Source organism: Taudactylus pleione, unplaced genomic scaffold, assembly GCF_031769625.1.
Source record: "Taudactylus pleione unplaced genomic scaffold, aTauple2 ptg000506l, whole genome shotgun sequence".
In the NCBI taxonomy this organism is placed as follows: Eukaryota; Metazoa; Chordata; class Amphibia; order Anura; family Myobatrachidae; genus Taudactylus; species Taudactylus pleione.
The window spans coordinates 173,996-194,291 of record NW_028284908.1 but is presented as its reverse complement, the minus strand read 5'-3'; the positions used below and the strand labels follow the sequence as shown (position 1 = coordinate 194,291).

The 20,296-nt window shown below is 46.2% G+C and overlaps 1 protein-coding gene across 1 annotated transcript in view; it reads right to left on the bottom strand.

Moving 5' to 3' along the window:
- Positions 1-20,296, bottom strand: part of LOC148501691 (vitellogenin-1-like) — a 170,358-nt gene that overhangs the window by 108,494 nt on the left and 41,568 nt on the right. Inside the window, 7 exon segments of the mRNA XM_088450072.1 lie at positions 1,361-1,468; positions 1,553-1,677; positions 2,750-2,847; positions 4,341-4,558; positions 6,525-6,743; positions 15,687-15,812; positions 17,221-17,380. Coding sequence (XP_088306198.1) covers positions 1,361-1,468; positions 1,553-1,677; positions 2,750-2,847; positions 4,341-4,558; positions 6,525-6,743; positions 15,687-15,812; positions 17,221-17,380 — 1,054 coding nt within the window.

Sequence of the window (20,296 nt, the reverse complement as noted above, 5' to 3'; positions counted from 1 at the left end):
CGTTTTCAAGCACCTTCCCCTGTTACCACCCACAAACGCCCCACTCTGTCACTCAAATTAGCAGGCACACGATTTTCAACCGCACTGACTGGTTCGCGCATGCGTACTAAAACCCGTACGCATGCGCAGTTGTGCGAACATCGCTCGGAACGAACGAGCGGCCGCTTACGAGCGGCTCTGAATCAGGCCCTGAATTCCCCCCTATAACTATTAAGAAGATCAGGTATTTTTATATAAATATAGAGAGAGAGATAGCGATGGCACATTCATGACATCACTAGGTGACCCATGTGCTCTTTAATAGAGATATTTTCAGATTTACGTCATCACCATGTGCCATTTTAACAAGAAGTTGTTCCTTTGCTGAATCTCGCTTTACACTATTGATATAAGTGAAAAGGGAAAAGAGATTGAGGTTTTTAAAGATAGGGGCTAGTCACACCACACAGGACAGGCCACATCCCTGTGCAGACAACACCCCCACAATACTGGTTACTCCCCCACATCACTAGTCACACCCGCACGGGTTGGGTATGATTACCTGGCAGTCGTGATGCTCAGATTTCCGACGGGGGTCGGGTAAGTATACAAACCCTCCCCCTTTCTCTTCCTTACCCTCCCTTCTTGCACCCTAACAGTTAGGGCCTAACCTTAACCCTCCCCTCTTGGTGCCTAAACCTAACCGTCCCCCCTTAGTGCCTAACCCTAACTCCCCCCACCAGTGGGGCCTAACCCTAACCCCCCCAGTGGTACCTAACCCTAAACCCCCCCTTCCTGTGGCTAACAGCTAAGGGCGCCCCGCTTGCCTTTGATCTGAATGTCCTATGTCAGGATTCCGGCGTCGATGTGTAGGCTGGATTTGGGATTTAGCCGCCTATGTTTAGTCCCGGGTTGGGATTACGACGCCGGGATTTCAACAGACGGAATCCCGTCCGTCGGTATTTTGACTACATCCCCCAATCGCAGTGATGAACACACCTTTTGCGGCGGCACACAATAGGCCCTTCATAAATTTCAGCTCCAGGCCCTTGTGGACCTTAATCTGGCACTGTGTCTATGTATGTGTGTGTGTGTCTGTGTGTATGTGTGTTTGTGTGTATGTGTGGTAGCAGTTTGCCTTTACTTGGTATTTAATTATGACCCTTTCAGGTGATTAAACATTAATGCGTCTTGAAAATTCCAAGTTTTACATCTATACATGACACTTATTTGTGTATTTGCAATTCCTTGTAGAATATTTTATGGCAGTTGTATCATTGATATGCACGGCGTGCTGTTGCTTTATGTGATTGTCTCCCGGTGTCCTGTATGTCCAGGTTTAATACAAAAACACGATTTCAGCTCTTGTGCAATGTCCTACCTTTTTCATCAGATCCATCATTTTCTTTATGTTTTGCAGGCTGCTTTCAGAGGAGAAGAAATGTCTGTTCATTAATAATTCCTGAAGTCCTTCAGCATGACAGCCAATCTATAGAATCACAATGAAATGCAAACATTGAATTGCAAAATAATGTATTTGTGCTTCTGGTACAGGGACAAAGAGATTTCTTACCTCAAACAGATCGGTGAAGACCCCTAAGAAGTGAGTTTTGAGCCTGCCGAGAACGGCCACAGGGAGGACGTCACCTGGGCTCTGCAGTATGTTAAACGTGCTCTCAAACCCTGACACGAGGGAATCTGAGATAAAAAAACAAATGTTATTACTAAAACCGTCATTAAGTAAGTAAAAGGCAGTTTGACGCACTGGGCCTGATTCCGAGCCGGACGCTATTTGCGCTCGCTCATTCAGAAAAAAGGGGTGGCTATTCAAATGAACCGTTCGCTCTTTGCGGTCTGTTCACGCCTCTAGGGCTGAACGAGCGAACAAAACATGCGGTCGTTTTTTGGAAAAATACGCCCTCAGGCCGCTCGCATCATACGTCATGTCCGCTGTTTATTAGATTAAACGAGTACATCAAACAGCGTATTAACTGCTCGCTATTCTTGTGGTTGGTTTTTCCTACCGCAATCTTGCGAGCAGTTCTGACTATAAAATAACCAAGTGATGTGGTCAGTGACGCTGCTGTATTAATTATACACACCCTTAAAACGCCCGTTTTGACCTTTAAGCACGCCTGCGTTCTGATCTCCACTCCCCGTTTTCAAGCACCTTCAGCTGTTACCACCCACATACGCCTCCTCCTGTCACTCAAAATAGCAGGCATTCGCTATTTAGTGAACAAACGATTTTCGGCCGCACTGACTGGTTCACGCATGCGTATTACGATCCGTACGCATGCGCAGTTGTGCAAACATCACTCGGAACGAACGAGCGGCCGCTTACGAGCGGCTCTGAATCAGGCCCACAGTTACAAATTAAATAGGCAGAATAGAATTATATAGTTAAAGCGTCTCTTTGCAATTAGGTCAATAATGATCAGATCAATACAGGGCAGATTACATTAAAAATATATCTAGTCAAAATATGTTTAAAAAGTCTAGTTATTGGAATAGAGCTATCGTAATGCAAAACAGGGTATTTTGTGAAATTGCAAAAAATGTGGCCCCATTGCGAAAATGTTAATTGGTGAAATAGTACCATGTGCTTCTTTTCCGGCTGGCTCATCTGTTGAAGGGTGGTGTAACCCCCAAAAGTGCTCCAAAAAATAATCCTAATATCAAATTAAAGTGGCTTATCAATTGGTAATTGAATAATAGCTGCCTGATAATTCCTGCGCTTAAGATTATTTACGCAAGATTGTCGCTGTACCTGTAAATGTGTCGTAGGTGAATCCACTGCGAAATTCGTTTCTTGTTTCTTCAAATTTCGACTTCAGCAGTGTAATTGCCAGGTTGCAGACAGCCGCCCTAGTAACAAACAGATGATTAAGCTCCCAACTCGATCACACCAATGCGCATGCAGTGGTATGTTCCCAGAGTTAGTTCCACTCCCTGGGAGGTAATATGTAGTTCTGCGCCGAGCATAGTGACGCCCCAATGCTGCCTTTTCGTCTGCATCTGAAGTCCTATATCAGCATAAATATCAGTAACATTGACGCACATCGACCAGCCATGCTTGCCTTGTGGAAGGTCTGACCTGTCTTAAATACAGAGGTTCCCCTGACATGCAGAGAGCTCTCGTGCTGCGTATATGCGATCACAATGGTTAATTTATGCACATGCATGTAACGGCGTTTAAACACTCAGGCACACCTGCGTTTTTCTGACCCTTCCCCCGATTACCTCCCCCAAACTACCTGTCACTCACTTTGCAAATGGGTTCTCTGCACGTGCAGAATTGCACATGCACGGACGACGGAGCGACCTAGCTGCCAACACCGACATATAGGGCAGTCAGTCACCGGATCATACAGTGTGTACCGCCAGCCCGGTATGTTGTGCACCGGCACCATCGGTTATGTGTACCCACCTTAAGACTTATGAGAGATTAGTGATCTGAGCCTCCTTATGACCTATTCAAGAGGGGAGCATCAAATTGGGGTCTTCTGCTTACAAAATTATGGTGATGGTGTCAACTGGAGTTGTGAACCATTATTTAAAGTTTGTAGACCATGATCTTGGCTTTCCATTTATGCATTATTACAAGTAGTGAGAGACTGCATAGCCAGAGGTCTTCTGGTTGAGAAATAATTGGCTTTCCCCATTCTTTCTTCTCAAGCTAATGTCAATAACCTACAATGTCTTGGACTGTAACCCTACAATGTCTTGGGGTATAAACCTACAATGTCTTGGACTGTAACCCTACAATGTCTTGGGGTATAACCCTACAATGTCATGGACTGTAACCCTACAATGTCTTGGGCTATAACCCTACAATGTCTTGGACTAAAACTCTACAATGTCTTGGTCTACTATAACCCTACAATGTCTTGGATTGTAACCCTACAGCGTCTTAGACTACTATAACCCTACAATGTCTTGGATTGTAATCATACAATGTCTTGGGCTGTAACCCAACAATGTCTTGGGCTATAACCCTACAATGTCTTGGACTAAAACTCTACAATGTCTTGGTCTACTATAACCCGCAATGTCTAGGGCTAAACCCCTACAATGTCTTGTACTACTATAACTCTACAATGTCTTGGATTGTACAGTACAACATCTTGGACTACTATAACCCTACAATGTCTTGGATTGTAACCCTACAATGTCTTGGACTGTAACCCTACAATGTCTTGGACTGTAACCCTACAATGGACTGTAACCCTACATTGTCTTGGACTATAACCCTACAATGCCTTGGACTGTACCACTGATGCATGTGGCCAACATTGGCTGGCACAGTTTCTGAGCATCTGAGGGTGCCAGGTCTATGCAAAGACATGCTACAAACTTACACTTCATGCAGATCAGGGGTGGAACTCTTACTCAGCCTCTTCAGTAAAGTGTACACAAAATTCCCCACTTGCACATCGGCCTCGTTCACCAGAGATTTAGCAATGGTCATGACAATGGCAGGCGGCGGCCTGTTGTCCATGATAATCGCGGCAGCTATCATGCGGAGCACTGGATGTTGCTGCAGGTCCATACATAACTGCAGGCAAATATCAAAGACCTGAAAGGAAGGATGGGAAAATGGACAGCGTTTATGACATTTACTCTGTTTGTGACATTTCACCAAGTAGTTAATGAAGAATGAAAAAATATATTTAAAAAAAGCATAAATGCAAATCTAATATAATTGTTGTCATGGGATCATTCAGTCACTTAATTACTATTTTACTATTTGAAACAAAAGCTATTGAACTATTGTATCACATACCTAAATAATTGGTAAAGACTGATAACTGCCTAGCTTCCTGGATGGGAGATGGGGACAAAGCCTTATATGTAGCAGGGGACGTAGTTATAATCCCAACAGTCGGGATACCGATGCTTAGAATGCCGGCATTGTAATCCCGGCCAATCACCTGCCAGAATCCCGGTAGGTAGTGGGGTTAGGAGGAGGGTTAGGCACTAAGGGGGGAGGTTAGAGTTAGGCACTAGGGGGGAGGGTTAGGTTTAGGCAGCGTGGAGAGAAGGTTAGGGGTAGGGAGAGGGGGTGGGTTAGGATACTGACTGACAGGTGTCGGTATCCTAACCCTGTCGGGATGCTGGCATCAGGATTCTGACCGTCAGGCTCCCAACGTGTCGGCATCCTGTACCCAAGCCTGTAGCAGAATAGAATGCACAGCACATGACAGACATAGGGGCCAATCTCCTTTGCTATGATCCCGGACTAAATGCTGTGTCTTACGTACTCAGCATAACACAACCAGCAATATGCAGGAAAGTCATTTGTCTGCATATCACACAGTCAGTACTACAGAAATGCTTTAAAATCATTTTTCATCATACATTACAGACTGTGCCTAGAATTGTATAGACAGAAAATATTATTCTTTCCCCCCTCATAAGTTTTATGTCTTATTATCGTATAATGGACCTATTTCAGATCCGCTCGCTAGATACGATCGCTGGCATTCATGCGTATACAAATTTGTCAAAGTGATGGCATGGGAAGTGATCGCTTGCCAAGGCATAAGCACGCCCACTTTGGCTCTGCGAGCGATCGCTCTGAGTATGCATACACCCATTAGCCTATGTAGAGACGTCCACTAGCGCACGTCATCTCCAGGAAGTGTATTAAAACATTGGTACATCGAGCACCATCGGTAGCGATTGCAGCGCTTGTGGTTGCCTTACCCTGCTGCAAGCACCGTGAGGACTTCAGTGTAAAAAAAACGGCATGTGACGTGTACTACGACGCTGCCTGTTAATTATGCATGCCTTAAAAACGGCGTTGAAACACCGAGGCACGCCTGCGTTCGCACCTCCACACCCCCGTTTTTACTACACTGCCCCTGTTACCACCCACAAACGGCCTCTCCTGTCACTGATTTCACTGGGCTGTCTTTGCTGGGCGAGCAAGTGGGCTGCGATCACACAGAGTAGTTCACCCACACGCAGAAAAAAGTGTGTGCATGCGCGTTCGCAAACCATCGGGCTGCTTGCGACCGCACAGCGCTAGCGAGCGGGTCGGAATGAGGTCCAATGAGTTAAGTGCTAGAGATGCATAGAATCACACGGACAACTCTTTCATCATGTGTGATGTTCCAACATCTGGTTAATATATCATATAAACCACATTACACGTACGCTCTCCACTAACCCCTGTACAGTGTCAGGCAGGCACTTATAAGTCATAGTTATTAGTTATATATATTTCTAAAATTGGAGCCTGATCTAAATAAGGTCACCGCGCACGTTTGCGTGATGACCTAATCGCGGCTGTGGCACGTGCGGCCCCAACTGCATGCACCATGCACATTAGGTGTGACATGCACACTCATGCCTGGACAGATGAGGACCAGGAACGTGGAGAGAACATGTACGGCGCCTCTGTACATAGGCTGATTACATAGACAAGTCAGACTGAGTAGCATCAGACAGGTACTTTGTGCACATTTAAGCCATAGATGAAAATACAGGTACAGGAAATAAACATTAAATACTGTAAATGGCCAATTGTGTAAAGATACCTTGGTGGGATCTTTCAGTGCTACGTTTTTCAGGGCCATAGCGGCAGCAGCCTGAATCGGTAATGGCAGGTGGGAAGCCATTGATGATAATCGCGGGAGGAACTTCAGGATATACTTTAAACTGGCCAGTTGTCCGGAATTCCCTAGCGCCTTCAGGGCCAGAATGATGTCCTCGCCACGCATGACATTGGCAGAGTCTGTTAGAAGATCATGGAGAGGCTGGAAATAGAAAGAAAAATGGAATATTTGTGACAAAAACTGTTTTTTATTGCAGGACAGAAATTGGCAAAGAGCGTTACGTCAAAGTTATCAATCAGCAAAATAATAATAATAATTAGAGGTGAGTTATACCTGTAGGAAAATGTTAACCCCCAGGGGCAACACTCTACTTTTACAGTCACACCCAGCCACCAATGGTCATCTGCCCCCTTCCAAATCTCAATATTGTTGTTATTAATATTGGCACCCCCTCTGCCCATCATTCGCCTGCTTGAGCAGTGCATGAAAACAATGGTACATCGAGTACAATCGGATGCGATCGCAGCGCTTGAGGTTGACTATACCCTGCCGCAAGCACGGCGATCAATTCAGTGTGAAATACAACCAGGTGACGTGTACTATGACGCTGCTTCTTAATTATGCACGCCTCTGAAACGGCATTGAGACGCTCAGGCACGCCTGCGTTTGCACCTCCACTCTCCCACTCTCTGCACCTCCACTTCTGTTTCCACTGGCCAGCCCCTGTTACCACCCACAAACGGCTTCTCCTGTCACTCATTCAGCTGGGCTGTCTATGCCGGGCGAGCGGCGCTTCCTGATATTTCGCAGTGGTTCGTGCCTGCACATTGCAATGCATACTCATGCGCAGATTGCAAATATTGGCCAGCTAGGAGCCTTCACATCCTAGCGAGCGGGTCTGAATAAGCTCCACAGTGTTTCATACTAATGGGGGGTATCCACTTAGCGATATACAAATGAGAGCACGATTGCGACATTGCAATTGTGCTCTCGTTTGTATAGCTAGTGATGTGCCTAGACTGAATGTTCACTCGTTCAGTCCCGGCACATCCCTCATCCCCGCACATGCAGAACCTGACGAGATCGTCAGGTTGACCTGCATGTACGGGCGATGTCGGATGTCGGAAGCGACCCGCGGGCACGCTCATCGTGGGCATCGCTTCCGTCCAAAACATGCCCGATGCATGCGCGATTTGCAAGCGATTGCACGATAACGACATCGTTATCGTGCAATCGCTTGTTTAAATCGCTAAGTGGATACCCCCCATAAGACTGAACACAATCCAGATAAGACCAAACTATTCTTCATAGGGATCAAGGAGGCGAAAAGAAACTGGAGAGGAGGAAACTACGACAAAGCGCTCAGTAAAGAAGAGATCAAATGGATTATTACCCTAAAGACACTAATACCTAAAGGCTTGAATATAGATTTAGAGATCCAGACCATCCTTTAAAGGGCTAATACTCCTGATAATAACCAGCTAGATACAAGTATCACTGAACCATCTTTTGGAGAAGGGATGAATGGAGGATACGGATATACAATAGGGACATATATTTCACAGGGTTCTTTATCAAAATCAGCACAAGTATGGTTAATGTCAGAAACAAGTAATTACAGTCATCATGAAACAGACATAACAATACAACAAGATCTGGATTTCACAAAATATACACAAGGCGGGAGCAGGAAATAAATATATCATATACAATTACTATATACTGTATACTTTAACGAATATAATAAGGCAAACATCTTGCTGTATACACGAACATACAGACCGTGGAGTCGGATACATGATCACTATATACACACTTTTAATCAAAACACTCTATACACGAATATATAGATCATGATTGTAATACTGTATATGATTACTACATACAGATTTCCTGACATTGTAATGATCGAGTCATCATACTGAACAAATGATAAACCCAGACCTCATCATACTATGGACATGTCGCCTTTCCTCATGGAGTAATTAGCAATTCATAGATAAGGACATATATAGAACAACATGAGTCAATGATTGACTAATTCTATAATGCTTAATTACTAACAATGGGCCTGATTCAGAGCCGTTCGCTATTTGTGGTCGTTCGTTCAAAAACAAGGGGTGGCTATTCAAATGATCCGTTCGCAAATTGCAGTCTGTTCCCACCTCTAAGTCTGAACGAGCGAGCAAAACATACGCTCGTTTATTTGATAAAAACGCCCCCTGGCCGCACGCACCATACGTCATGTCCGCTATTTATTAGATTAATCGAGTACATCGTACAGCGTATGAACTGCTCGCTATTCTTGTGGTTGGTGTTTTCAACCGCTATTTTGCGAGCAGTTCTGAGTTTAAAAAAACCAAGTGACGTGGTCAGTGGCGCTGCTGTATTAATTATGCACTCCCTTTAAACGCCCGTTTTGACCTTTAAGCACGCCTGCGTTCGGATCTCCACTCCCCGTTTTCAAGCACCTTCCCCTGTTACCACCCACATACGCCTCATTCTGTCACTCAAAATAGCAGGCCCTCGCTATATTGCGTACCAACGATTTTCGGCCGCACTGACTGGTTCGCGCATGCGTACTAAAAACCGTACGCATGCGCAGATGTGCGAACATCGCTCGGAACGAGCGTACTGCCGCTAGCGAGTGGCTCTGAATGAGGGCCAATGTATGCTTGTCTCCCCTGTGTGTATACAGAAACATGAGAACCAATGAGCACTCTACTTTTACAGTCACAACCAGCCACCAGTGGTCATCTGCCCCCTTTCCAAATCTCATTATTGTTGTTATTAATATTGTCACACTCTCTGCCCCTCATTCGCCGGCTTGTGCAGTGAACATGGACTATCACTGGGCCATATATGAAACAGATTAAACAGCTTAGGGGTATATTTACTAAAGTGCAGGTTATTTGAAGTGGAGATGTTTCCAGGAGCGTTGAGAACCGTGCCGGGCTCAGGGGGGAAGGGGGAGTGGCCTAACCGCGGGAAGCGTGGCTAGATCCCCTTAGGATAAAAAAATAAATACATTTTAAATACAGTAAATCCCCTGCACGGGGGCTCCATCCACTAATCCTAAATGGGTTCAATACATCTTAGCAGGTGTCATTGAATTTCTCCAACTGTCCTTTCTCCTCCTATAACACTTGCGGGCTATGACTGTTCTAAATATATGTTTTTAAACATTCCAATACTATACATTGGTTACCTATATCAAGTGCTGGATTTCTTTCATTATCATGGCTGTCAATTCATGATTAACATTCATTTGTACATGGGACATTGCTATATAAAACCTTCATCGGATACAATTGTGTTTGATATAAAGGACCTCATTCAGAGCCGGTCGCACAGAGCGTGAGGTCGGTCTGAATGAGGGGAGGACCTCTTGAATTAACACCCACAGCCTTACGACCGCCTAAGGTGATGGTCGCGATGGTCAAGACCATCGCCACCATCGTGGGTTACGACGAGACCCTAGGGTAGGGTCTCCCTTGTCATAAGCCCCGGAGAGCTTTCGGCTCTGTCTGAGCTGGAAGCTCTCCACTGACATCACTAGTGATGTCAGTGGGGCCGCCCCCAAACGGTAGGCATTCCCATGGGAACGCCCCCGTTTGGGCTGCCGCCCCCCCGGCCCGCCTTCCAAACGGGGCGAGCTGTCAATCAACATCGACAGCTTGCCCCCTTTGGATTGAGACCTGCTATGACCGGCGCTGTTGGTCGTAGCGGGTCTCACGCATGCGCACGACGGCGCCGGCGCCGGCGTGCGCATGCTCTGTGGGGGGCCATCGACCTGCTCCGAGCGCATCGGCGCTTACGACCGGGTCTGAATGACCCCCTCAGTATCTATCGTTCCATGAGATAACATTGTGTCACACTTAATAGCCATTTATTACACAATTAGTTTTTTTTTTTAGGTTTAGTCTTGTTGATATTGTCTAGTGTCTTTGTGTGTGTATTTGTATTTATGACAATTTTTATTAAATATATGTGATATCTATTATTGATGCAACTGATTGTTGTTTCTGACAGGGTCACACCAGCGCAGTATTTATTTATTTGCTTACGCATCTTTGCAGACATACGAAACGCAGTTGTGCGCACCTTAGTTATTTCACTGCGATGGCTGAATGGTCGTTACTGGCAGGGGCGGCTCAAGGTAAGGGATGACAGGGCCATCGCCCTAAGCGCTGTAGCCTTGAAAGACTGAGCCCTGCGCCCCCAGCTGAACATTTGGGCCAGCTGAAGTGATGTGCCGGTGATGGAAGCTGTGTAGGCTGACACGTTTTGTAAATATTGCACATGGATTGGGTCTTGTGCAGGACCGCTGAAAGGCGGAGAGCGGGTACAAATTAACCGGTCCCGGGCTTGTTGGAGGGGCCCAGGTTCGGCACTAAGAAGCAGCTGGAGCAGTCTCCTATGCTTATGGGGGGAGCGATCATGCTGATCGTGCCCCCCATTGGCTGTGCGCCGGGCTGAGGGGCTCACAGCGCCCCCCCTTCCAGCACGCTGCTAAAATTTTTTTTTTTCTGTGGTTTTTCCCCTAAGGGGGCGTGGCCATGCCTCCTGCGAATAGACCACGCCCCCTGTCACCCGGGCGTGGCTCTTGGCAGTGGCTCCTGTCACCCGGGCGCGGCTCTTAGGCAGAACAAGCTGTTTCGCAGGGGTGTAAAGTTATGGCGATATAATTTACGATTTACGATTTTTTGCCTTTCTGGGGATTATCATTCGGCAGAATGTGTAGTTTATCATCAGAGCTGGGCCCACAATGGCGTTAATTCCTTCTGTATACAACTGGAATTGCGTTTGTGCTACATGCGAATCAGCGATTAAAGTTCTACTCTTGTTTTTCATAATTTCTTTCCGGTTGCACGCGCCTTATTGCCCATTTCAGGCATTACGAGGGAACCTTTTGCTTGTTTGGTTTTCATTGTTTGAAATGTGCTTAGAAAATCCCTTCTGTCCAAAGTGCTCCTGGATTGTGCAAAACGCGTCTCGTTACAGTTATAGGCTGAGTCTGGGTTTCGGCAACATTTCCTCCATGATGCGCACTATTTTCCAAACCCATGTGCACAGGAATAAAGGGTTTGCACACTGGTCACTGGTGAGAATGGAGGAGATGGCTGCAGTTACTGTCACTTCCACTGTCATTGCACCACACTCAGGGGTGCCAAGGAGGGGAAACCGGGACTGCCAAAGACAAAACAGCCATGCCCCCAAATCTCTGCTGTAAAGTGTTAGCTCTCCACGAAATTACAGACAGCTGAAGCTCCTCTCGCATATTACATGGAATTGGTATGAAATACCGTCGGCCGCATGGCCGGCGGTTCGTTTCCCGTCAGCGGCAGCCCGACATAAGCAGAGTGCGACGCAGCGGAAGCCCGACAGCGCTGGAAATCCCGATCGTGGATAGGTAAGTATCCACTAACCTAACCTAACCCCCCCTAACCCTAACCCTCCTTAGGGGTGCCTAACCCTAACTTCCCCCCCCAAGTGCCTAACCCTAATCCCCTCTCTAAGTGCCTAACCCTAACCACCCCCTTCCCCGCTGCCTAAATCTAAGTCCCCCGGGGGGGTGCCTAACCCTGTCCCCCCCCGGGGGTGCCTAACCCTAACCCTCCCTCCCCCTAGCCTAACCCTAACCCTCCCGGGGGGGTGCCTAACACTAAGTCCCCCCGGGAGCCCTAAACCTAACCCTCCCCCCAGCGGCTGTCTGCTCGCGGCGCCCGGCATCACTACGATCGTGATGCCGGGCGCCGGTCTCCCGGCGTTGGGGAAATGCGGGCGTCTATATCTAGACGCCCGGCATTTCACCCTTGCCGGGTCAAGACAGTTGGGAAGCCGGCTGCCGGTATTTAGGCAGTCGGCTTCCCGATTGCCTCCCTATTACATTTATCATGGGATCTCAGAGTTTGCAAAGATGATTTTGCAGAGTGTGAGATGCTCTGCTACCACCGCCCCTGATCTATGTATGATGTGCATTTCGGCAAAGCAAATCTGCCAAACTGTCAGTCATCGTTTGCCTGTTTCTACCTGACGATTTAAAGCAGAGCAGTGTAAGAAAACATGGCGGGCTTCAGTAGATGTGCACTGCCGATGTTCCTCTATCTCTCTTGGGAGAAGCCAATTTGAATATAGAAATTGTACCTTTCAAGTCAACAGAAATATATGACATAGCATGAATGAAGTCATACATTATTTTGCTGATAGTGGATTAATCCTGAAATTCTCGTTTACAGAACCATTATGCTGCTAATCGTATATAGTTTTCTTTTGTAAATGTATTAGCTTCAAGAAGACATGATATGATTATACTGGGGTGGGAAGCAGAGCTCAGCCTGGCTTAGTGCTAGAACAAGCTCCCTGAATCCAGAGATATACCGCATTCATTTGCTTCAAGATAAGGCCTCAGCAATTGAAGAGACAGGTTCTTTATATTTACATATTAAAACATCATTTTCTTTTCAGTGTTAAAGTTTTATGGCAAGTGAACTGACAAACATTATTGGTATCAAGCAGCGAAGAAAATGAGTATAGATTTTTTTTTTTCAATTTACATTTCATACATATAGAGTTGTACATACACTAATCTGGTTAATATGGTGAATTATGCAAAGGAGCTGCCATCTGATCTAGACCTTGTGTCTTTTAAATTGGTATTCTTCTATTCTGTTTTAGGAGAATGGTAAACGTACAGTACTATAGAAAGGCCATTCACAAGCCTGCAAAAATGAAGGTCTGTTGCACAAATGCCACAGACTCTAACCCTAACCCTCCCCCCCTGTGGCTGTCCGCTCGTGGCGCCCGGCATCCCTTCGATCGGGATGCCGGACACCGGTCTCCCGCCGTCGGGAAAATGACAGGCGTCTACAAATAGACTCCTGTCATTTAACCCTCGCCGGGATAAAGCAGTCGGGAAGCCACCTGTCGGGATTCCGGCAGCCGGCTTCCCGATTGTATACCGCTGTTGTACATCTGGATTTGTAAGCATAAGGCTTTACATCTCGCTACGTTGGGCACTATAGAGGATGCTGTTGAGGGGCCAAAACAAGGTTTTGTGTTGCATGGCAAAATGTTAAAATAAGATTTAAGTGGGGAAGACTGTGGATGTTCCGATACGAGGGGGTATCAGAAAGATTTAATTATCACCATGAAGTTATTGAGACATCCGGTTATAATTGATCAACATAATCATTGATCCTTATGTGCATAATGTTGTAAATAACTAATAACAGCTACTTAGGTCAACTTGTTTAGTTTCTGGTGCTGGTAGATGCCAGTAACCTGCATGATGGATAAAACTGAAGCCCACAGAGTTATTAAGTTTCTCCATTTGAAGAGTAACAGCGCCCACCAAATCCATGATGAAATGGTGGCTGTTTATGGTGATGGAAGTCCATCATATGACACGGTTGTGAGGGGGAGAAGGACTTTCAACCTGGACACATGTCCCTCTCAGATGAGCCTCAATGCGGTTGACCCTCAATCATGGATGATCTTGACACGGTGATGAAAGTGGAGGTTCTTGTCCTCGAAGGCAGGTCACTAACCATTGAAGTAATCATGAAAGACGTTGGTCTTAGTTATGGAGGTGTGTGGAAGATTATGCATGAGCAACTGCACATGTCTAAAGTGTCATCACGAAGGGTTCCCCCACTTGCTGACCCCATTTCACAAGCAAAGTCCACGTGAACTTTCACTGCAGATGTTGACTCCGTTGGAGCAGAATGAGGAGAATGTATTTGCGTGTCTCATGACTATGGATGAATGATGGGTTTACCTGTATGATCCAGAGACCAAAGAAATGAGCAAGGAGTGAAAACACTCTTCCTCCACCCTCCCAAAGAGGCTAAGGTGCAGAAATCAGCAGGGAAGGTCATGTTGTCTGTTTTTTGGGACTCTTGTTGTGTAATCCTAACCGATTACCTTCCGAAGGGTCAGACCACCACCAGCGCTTACTACTGCACAGTTTTGCAGACATTGCGAGACACTGTGAATGAAAACCGCCAAGGTATGATCAGCAAAGGCATCCGTCTCCTAGCCGACAACACAGCCGCACATTCTGGCCAAACATCCGCTGTGAAAGCTGACAGGTGTGGCCATGAAATTTGGCCCCATCCCCCTTATTCACCTGATCTCGCACCCAGCGACTTCTTTCTCTTCCCTGGGATGAAGAAGCCACTTCGGGGCAGGCGATTTGCCAACCCAAATGATGTAGTTCTTGGCAGTGTAACAGTGGTTCTCGAAGGCAAACGCAGGATGGATTGCGGAAGGTCAGGAAACGCTGGCAGTAATTGTTCGGCTTTGCAGGATGACTACGTGGAGAAGACTTTGGACCTGATTCAGACCCGTTCGCTAGAAGCGGCCGCTCGCTCCCAGCGTATGCAAATTCAGCTAAGTGACATCAAGGCAGGCGGTCGCACGGCAAGGCATAAGCACGCCCACTATGTCTTGGAGAGCGATTACTTTGTGCTTACAGATGCCCACCAGCCTGTCTTTAGCTGCCCACTAGCGAACGTCATCCAGGAAGTATATACAACCATTGGTACATCAGCTTCCATCTCATCTGACCTTGCCTTTACCCTACCGCAAGCACTGTGAGCATTTCAGTGTAAAAACCAGCCAGGTGACATGTACTCTGACGCTGCCTGTTAATTATGCACGCTTCTGAAACGGCGTTGAAACACTCAGGCACGCCTGCGTTCGCAACTCCACTCCCCCGTTACTACTGCCCTGCCCCTGTTACCACCTACAAACGGCCTCTCCTGTCACTCATTCCACTGGGCTGTCTTTGCTGGGCGAGCGAGTGTTTCCCGATCGCACAAACTAGTTCACGCACTGCGATGCATACACATGCGCAAATGTATAACATCGGCGCGTACGAGCGAGCGCCCGCTTGCGAGAGGGTCTGAATCCGACACTTAGGTTCAACGTACTACATTTAACTTTTTATCTCATTCTGTTCATGGCGATAATTTAAACTTTATGATACCCCTTCGTAGTTTGTGACTGCACATGTGTTGCTTTGTCGCACAAACCAAACTCACCTCATACAGGAAAGAACATTTATAATGTACAATTCAACCACTGTAATGGTACAGTGCTATTATTTGCTAAATTATAATGAGCAATGACAGTGATTACCTGTAATGCTTCTTCTGAGCAGAAATCTGTCACTCTGCAGAACTTATGCACTAATGATCCGTAGGCAAGGTAGGTCACTTTCTGGAGTAGGAAACCGCCTTGGGACTTAACAGCCTCCAGCAAAGACTGTAATAGAAAATAACTGTGTTAAGTATTGTATAACATACATTGGTACGGTGATCAAACTGGGCTAATCGTCAAAGCACCCTCCGGTAATGCTGTGCACCTACATTGCTCTGTATTAAGGATATTGATTTTGTTTTACAAAAAGTGCAACATGTACCCTTTATCGCATCCCGTACCCAACCCCCATGTACCTAATACATAACCCCCATGGTGGCACATTGTTTAAAGGACAAATGTGACTGCAACCCTGGGACCACAATTGTAAGGGTGCCCAGATATGTCCCATCTGACAAAATATAGGAGAGAGAACTCGTGCCAGGAGATCTCCCTGCTAACCCAGGCGTGTATGGGCACCATAGGCCAGCCCTTTCCCATGTTGAAGATTGCTCATTGAATCAATAGGACAAATGCTGGAAAAACTGCTGTTCTAGTCAATACCATCAATGTTGAAAATGATGTGTGTGCAGGTGCTGAAACTGATAAGTTATGTAGGCACATCCCAGTGGGTGACTGAAAGTGGTGTTGGTTTGTTGAAGTATAGTAGGTACAGCTGTACTCACTGTTACATGCAAACTGGTGACGGAGCGGAGCTTGAGCATGAGCACAGCAGGGTTCTATACTGCTCACCAGTATGCTGCAAACGGGTAGCGGTACAGGGATGCTGGAACAGCTTGCTCGCAGGTAATTAACCAGGTCTCTCATAGGAGCTAAGTAGAAGACTTCTGTCTCCCACCATGTCACTCTTACACAGTACAGACAAGATGGCCCCTGCACATGATCAGTAGTAATCATGGCGGCCATGTTGTGTGGTTCTTTATGATTGTTTATCTTACAACTGCCATGTTAGTTATTCCATGTTTTCTCTCCATCTCTCAGCTTCTGTCACCCAGGCATGGAGAATTCAAGGGCGAGTGGGTGGAGCTCGGGTGACATACATACAGTATATGTGTGTGGCAAACTCGTAAGATCTGGTTGTACTGCACTAGAACTGACAGAAAACCATTAGTGCGGTTGTTTGATGACCTTATATTCAATTGGACCTGGTCATCATCCAACCAGATTCACCATCCTCCCTGATCGACATCTGACAGATCCATATACGATACGATGTTGTTTGCAATTATTGATCGTCAGGATTGCGATTATTGATCGTCAGGATTGCGATTATTGATCAGTGGTTTTGGGGTTCAGGATTGACACTAGCAATATTTTTGGGCACATAAACAATGTTATTTGTGGCCAGTTTTTCTTACATCAGTCTAATTACCTGGCAATTACGTGACGCTGAAGACGGCCCTCCCTCTTCTGTTGTACCCAACTACAACTCCCATCATCTCTTAACAACCATCTCATGTCATAGCTATTAGCGCAGAGTGAATTATTTCAGGGGACGTGTGACTGGACATACCTTAGCTTCCGCAATAGATTCATGATCGGCTTTAATTAAATGTAGAGCCAGGGGTATGGCCTGTGCAGCTTCAAACTCTGTCAGTTCTTTAATATTCAGCTTTAGAAACCGTAATGACAAGTGGTTACCAATGGCCGGTATTGCGTCTAGGAACCAGCGCCTGCAAATATAGGTATAAAAAACAACCAAAACATTCTCAAACGATACTGAAATAAAAATATTAACTTCGTGTTTCAAAAGCAGATTAATCTCTCTATATACAGTAGGTACAGTGTCACTGTGCGCTCACTCAGGACAGGTTTAGGCTAGTGCTGGCTCGCTGTGGATTACAGACGTCTTACTTTTACATAACAACTGTATGGCCCCAGCTTGTTATCTATAGGTGACTAATGAAGCAGGTAGACTTCACATTTCTCCTTATTTGTGTGTAGTGATTTGCTGACCTCCCACTGCAGACATATCCTTCTCACTGGCTGATTTCTAGACATTACTAATTACATGCAGGGGATATAAAAGCCTCCAACTCTTTTGGCAATTTTCTGGTGAATTGCAAACCAGCATTTGTAACAGAGGTTAAACCGCTGAGGTTAAAACACCACAAATGGACGTCACAATTTTTTTTTTATAGGCGTGTGCTATAAAACATTTGGGGTCTGATTCAGAGCCGCTCGCTGTTTGCAAGTGCTCGCTCTGAATCAGAGTGGGGATTTTTTTTTTTTCAGCCTCCAGGCCGCTTGCTAAGCTGTGGGTGACATCATGAGGGAAGTTAGTAGGGCCACCCACATATGCCAGGTGTTCCTAAGGGTGCAGCCACCCCCCCTTCCCACCTACAAAACGGGGCAGCAGGAAGCCACAGACTGAGAGTTATATAGTGGGAGGAGCAGGGTCCCCAGCAGCACAGAGTATATCAGGAGATGAGAGATGTATTAGTGAGGACAGGGCTGCATGTGACAGGGGCAGTGGCATGATATGAGGAGGGGAATGGAGGCAACAGGAAGCCACAGACTGAGAGTTATATAATGGGAGGAGCAGGGCACCCAGCAGTAGAGAGTATATCAGGAGATGACCATTGTTAGTGTGGACACAGCTGCATGTGACAGGGGCAGTGACAGGATGTGAGGAGGGGAATGGAGGCAGCAGGAAGCCACAGACTGTGAGTTATATAGTGGGAGAAGCAGGGTCCCCCAGCAGCACAGAGTATATCAGGAGATGAGTGATGTATTAGTGAGGACAGGGCTGCATGTGACAGAGGCAGTGACATGATGAGGAGGGGAATGGAGGCAGCAGGAAGTCACAGACTGAGAGTTATATAGTGGGAGAAGCAGGGTCCCCCAGCAGCACAGAGTATATCAGGAGATGAGTGATGTATTAGTGAGGACAGGGCTGCATGTGACAGGGACAGTGACATAATGTGAGGAGGGGAATGAAGGCAGCAGGGACCCACATACTGAGAGTTATATATTGGGAGGAGCAGGGTCCCTCAGCAGCACAGAGTATATCAGGAAGTAAGTGATATGTTAGTGAGAATAGGACTGAATGTGACCTGGGTTATGACTTGCTGTAAGTAGAACAGATTGATGGAGTGCGACTAGAAGGAACAGGATTCCCCAACAACACAGAGCAAGGGCTATTCGCACATTGGACTTGTTTTATAGTTATTCTATCGATAGTTTTAAGAAAATAAGAAAATATAAATAACTTAAAATATGGATTAATAAATATGTTTTTTGTGTGTGTTTGATACTCAATCCTGGACTTCTGCTCTCAGGACCTAGATCTGCCTCTGGCTGGATTGTGGTAAAATCGCTCTACCCTTGGGCAGGTTAATAAATAATATAAATAGAACTAGTGATATAAATGAAAACTGCGTGAATGGAGGAGAAACTCTTGAAAATTTTCACCGAGTAAAGTGTACCAAACCTTTTTCCTTAACTAATCAAAACATGCAGTTACCCAGGAAAGATCAAAGGTCAAGGTCATACCAAACTAACCAAGTTATAAAACCAGGATCATCGTATGGAGGGTGTAATTATATAATAACAATAGCAGTAACATGATGAGTGGAAGAAGATGTTTTTTACGTCGCAGGGGACAAAAAATACAGGTGCACACTGTATTAGTACTCAGAGTGTGCACCTGTATTCTTTGTCACCTCCATTGTACTACAAGTCTCAGCATGGTGAACCTCTTATTATGTTTAAAATTAGGATGTGCCGTCCAATGGTGTAATCATTCGTTGTCATTCATATTATTAATTTCAATTTAGCGTTCGGTTTTCACTAACTCGAACGAACAGATGCTGGAGATCCGTGATACATGCATCTGTGTGTAAATAAATAAACACAGAAGCACGGACGGGATCAATGAGATCAGTCTGTGCTTCTGTGTTAAAAAAATTATAACCTGTGTAAAATTAGAAAAACAAACAGCGTGGCCTCCTCCCTAAAAGAACAACCAGCACCGGGCTTTGAAGACCCAGTACTGGTTGTGCTAAATACAGGGGACAAATGACGTAGGGGTCCCCTGTTCTAAGCACAACCAGCACCGGGATATTCAGAACCAGCCCTGGTTGCCAAAATACAGGGGACAAAAGATGTAGGGGTCCCCTGTATTTAGCGCAACCAACACTGGGCTCTGAGCCGGTCCTGGTTCTGGAAATACAGGGGGAAAAAAATGAGCAGGACTCAGGGATCATGTCGCCAGTGACACATTCCTAGAGACTTGGGACAATGGCTGTACCACTTTCCCAGTAATTTCTGCTGAAGACTCTGGAGAGTTATGGGTGCAGGGCATACTTGCTGACATTCAGCTCCCTCCTTCCGAGAGGTAGCTGAATGTCTGCATACAGCGGAGGGCATGCGGGCGATGATAAAGTATTGGGGGCAGGGACGGGGCGTAACTGAGCGATCGCATCATCGTGGCCCCATCCCCTCTTCACAATGCCATAATTAACGGCATTGTGAAGCAGAGAGCGGGGCCACGATGATGCGATTCAGCCTTAATCGCGTCACCGCCCCCCCACTGCGGGGGTTACTGTGGGGGGCCAAGAGCGGCACCCGATATTCAGGAGGCTTCC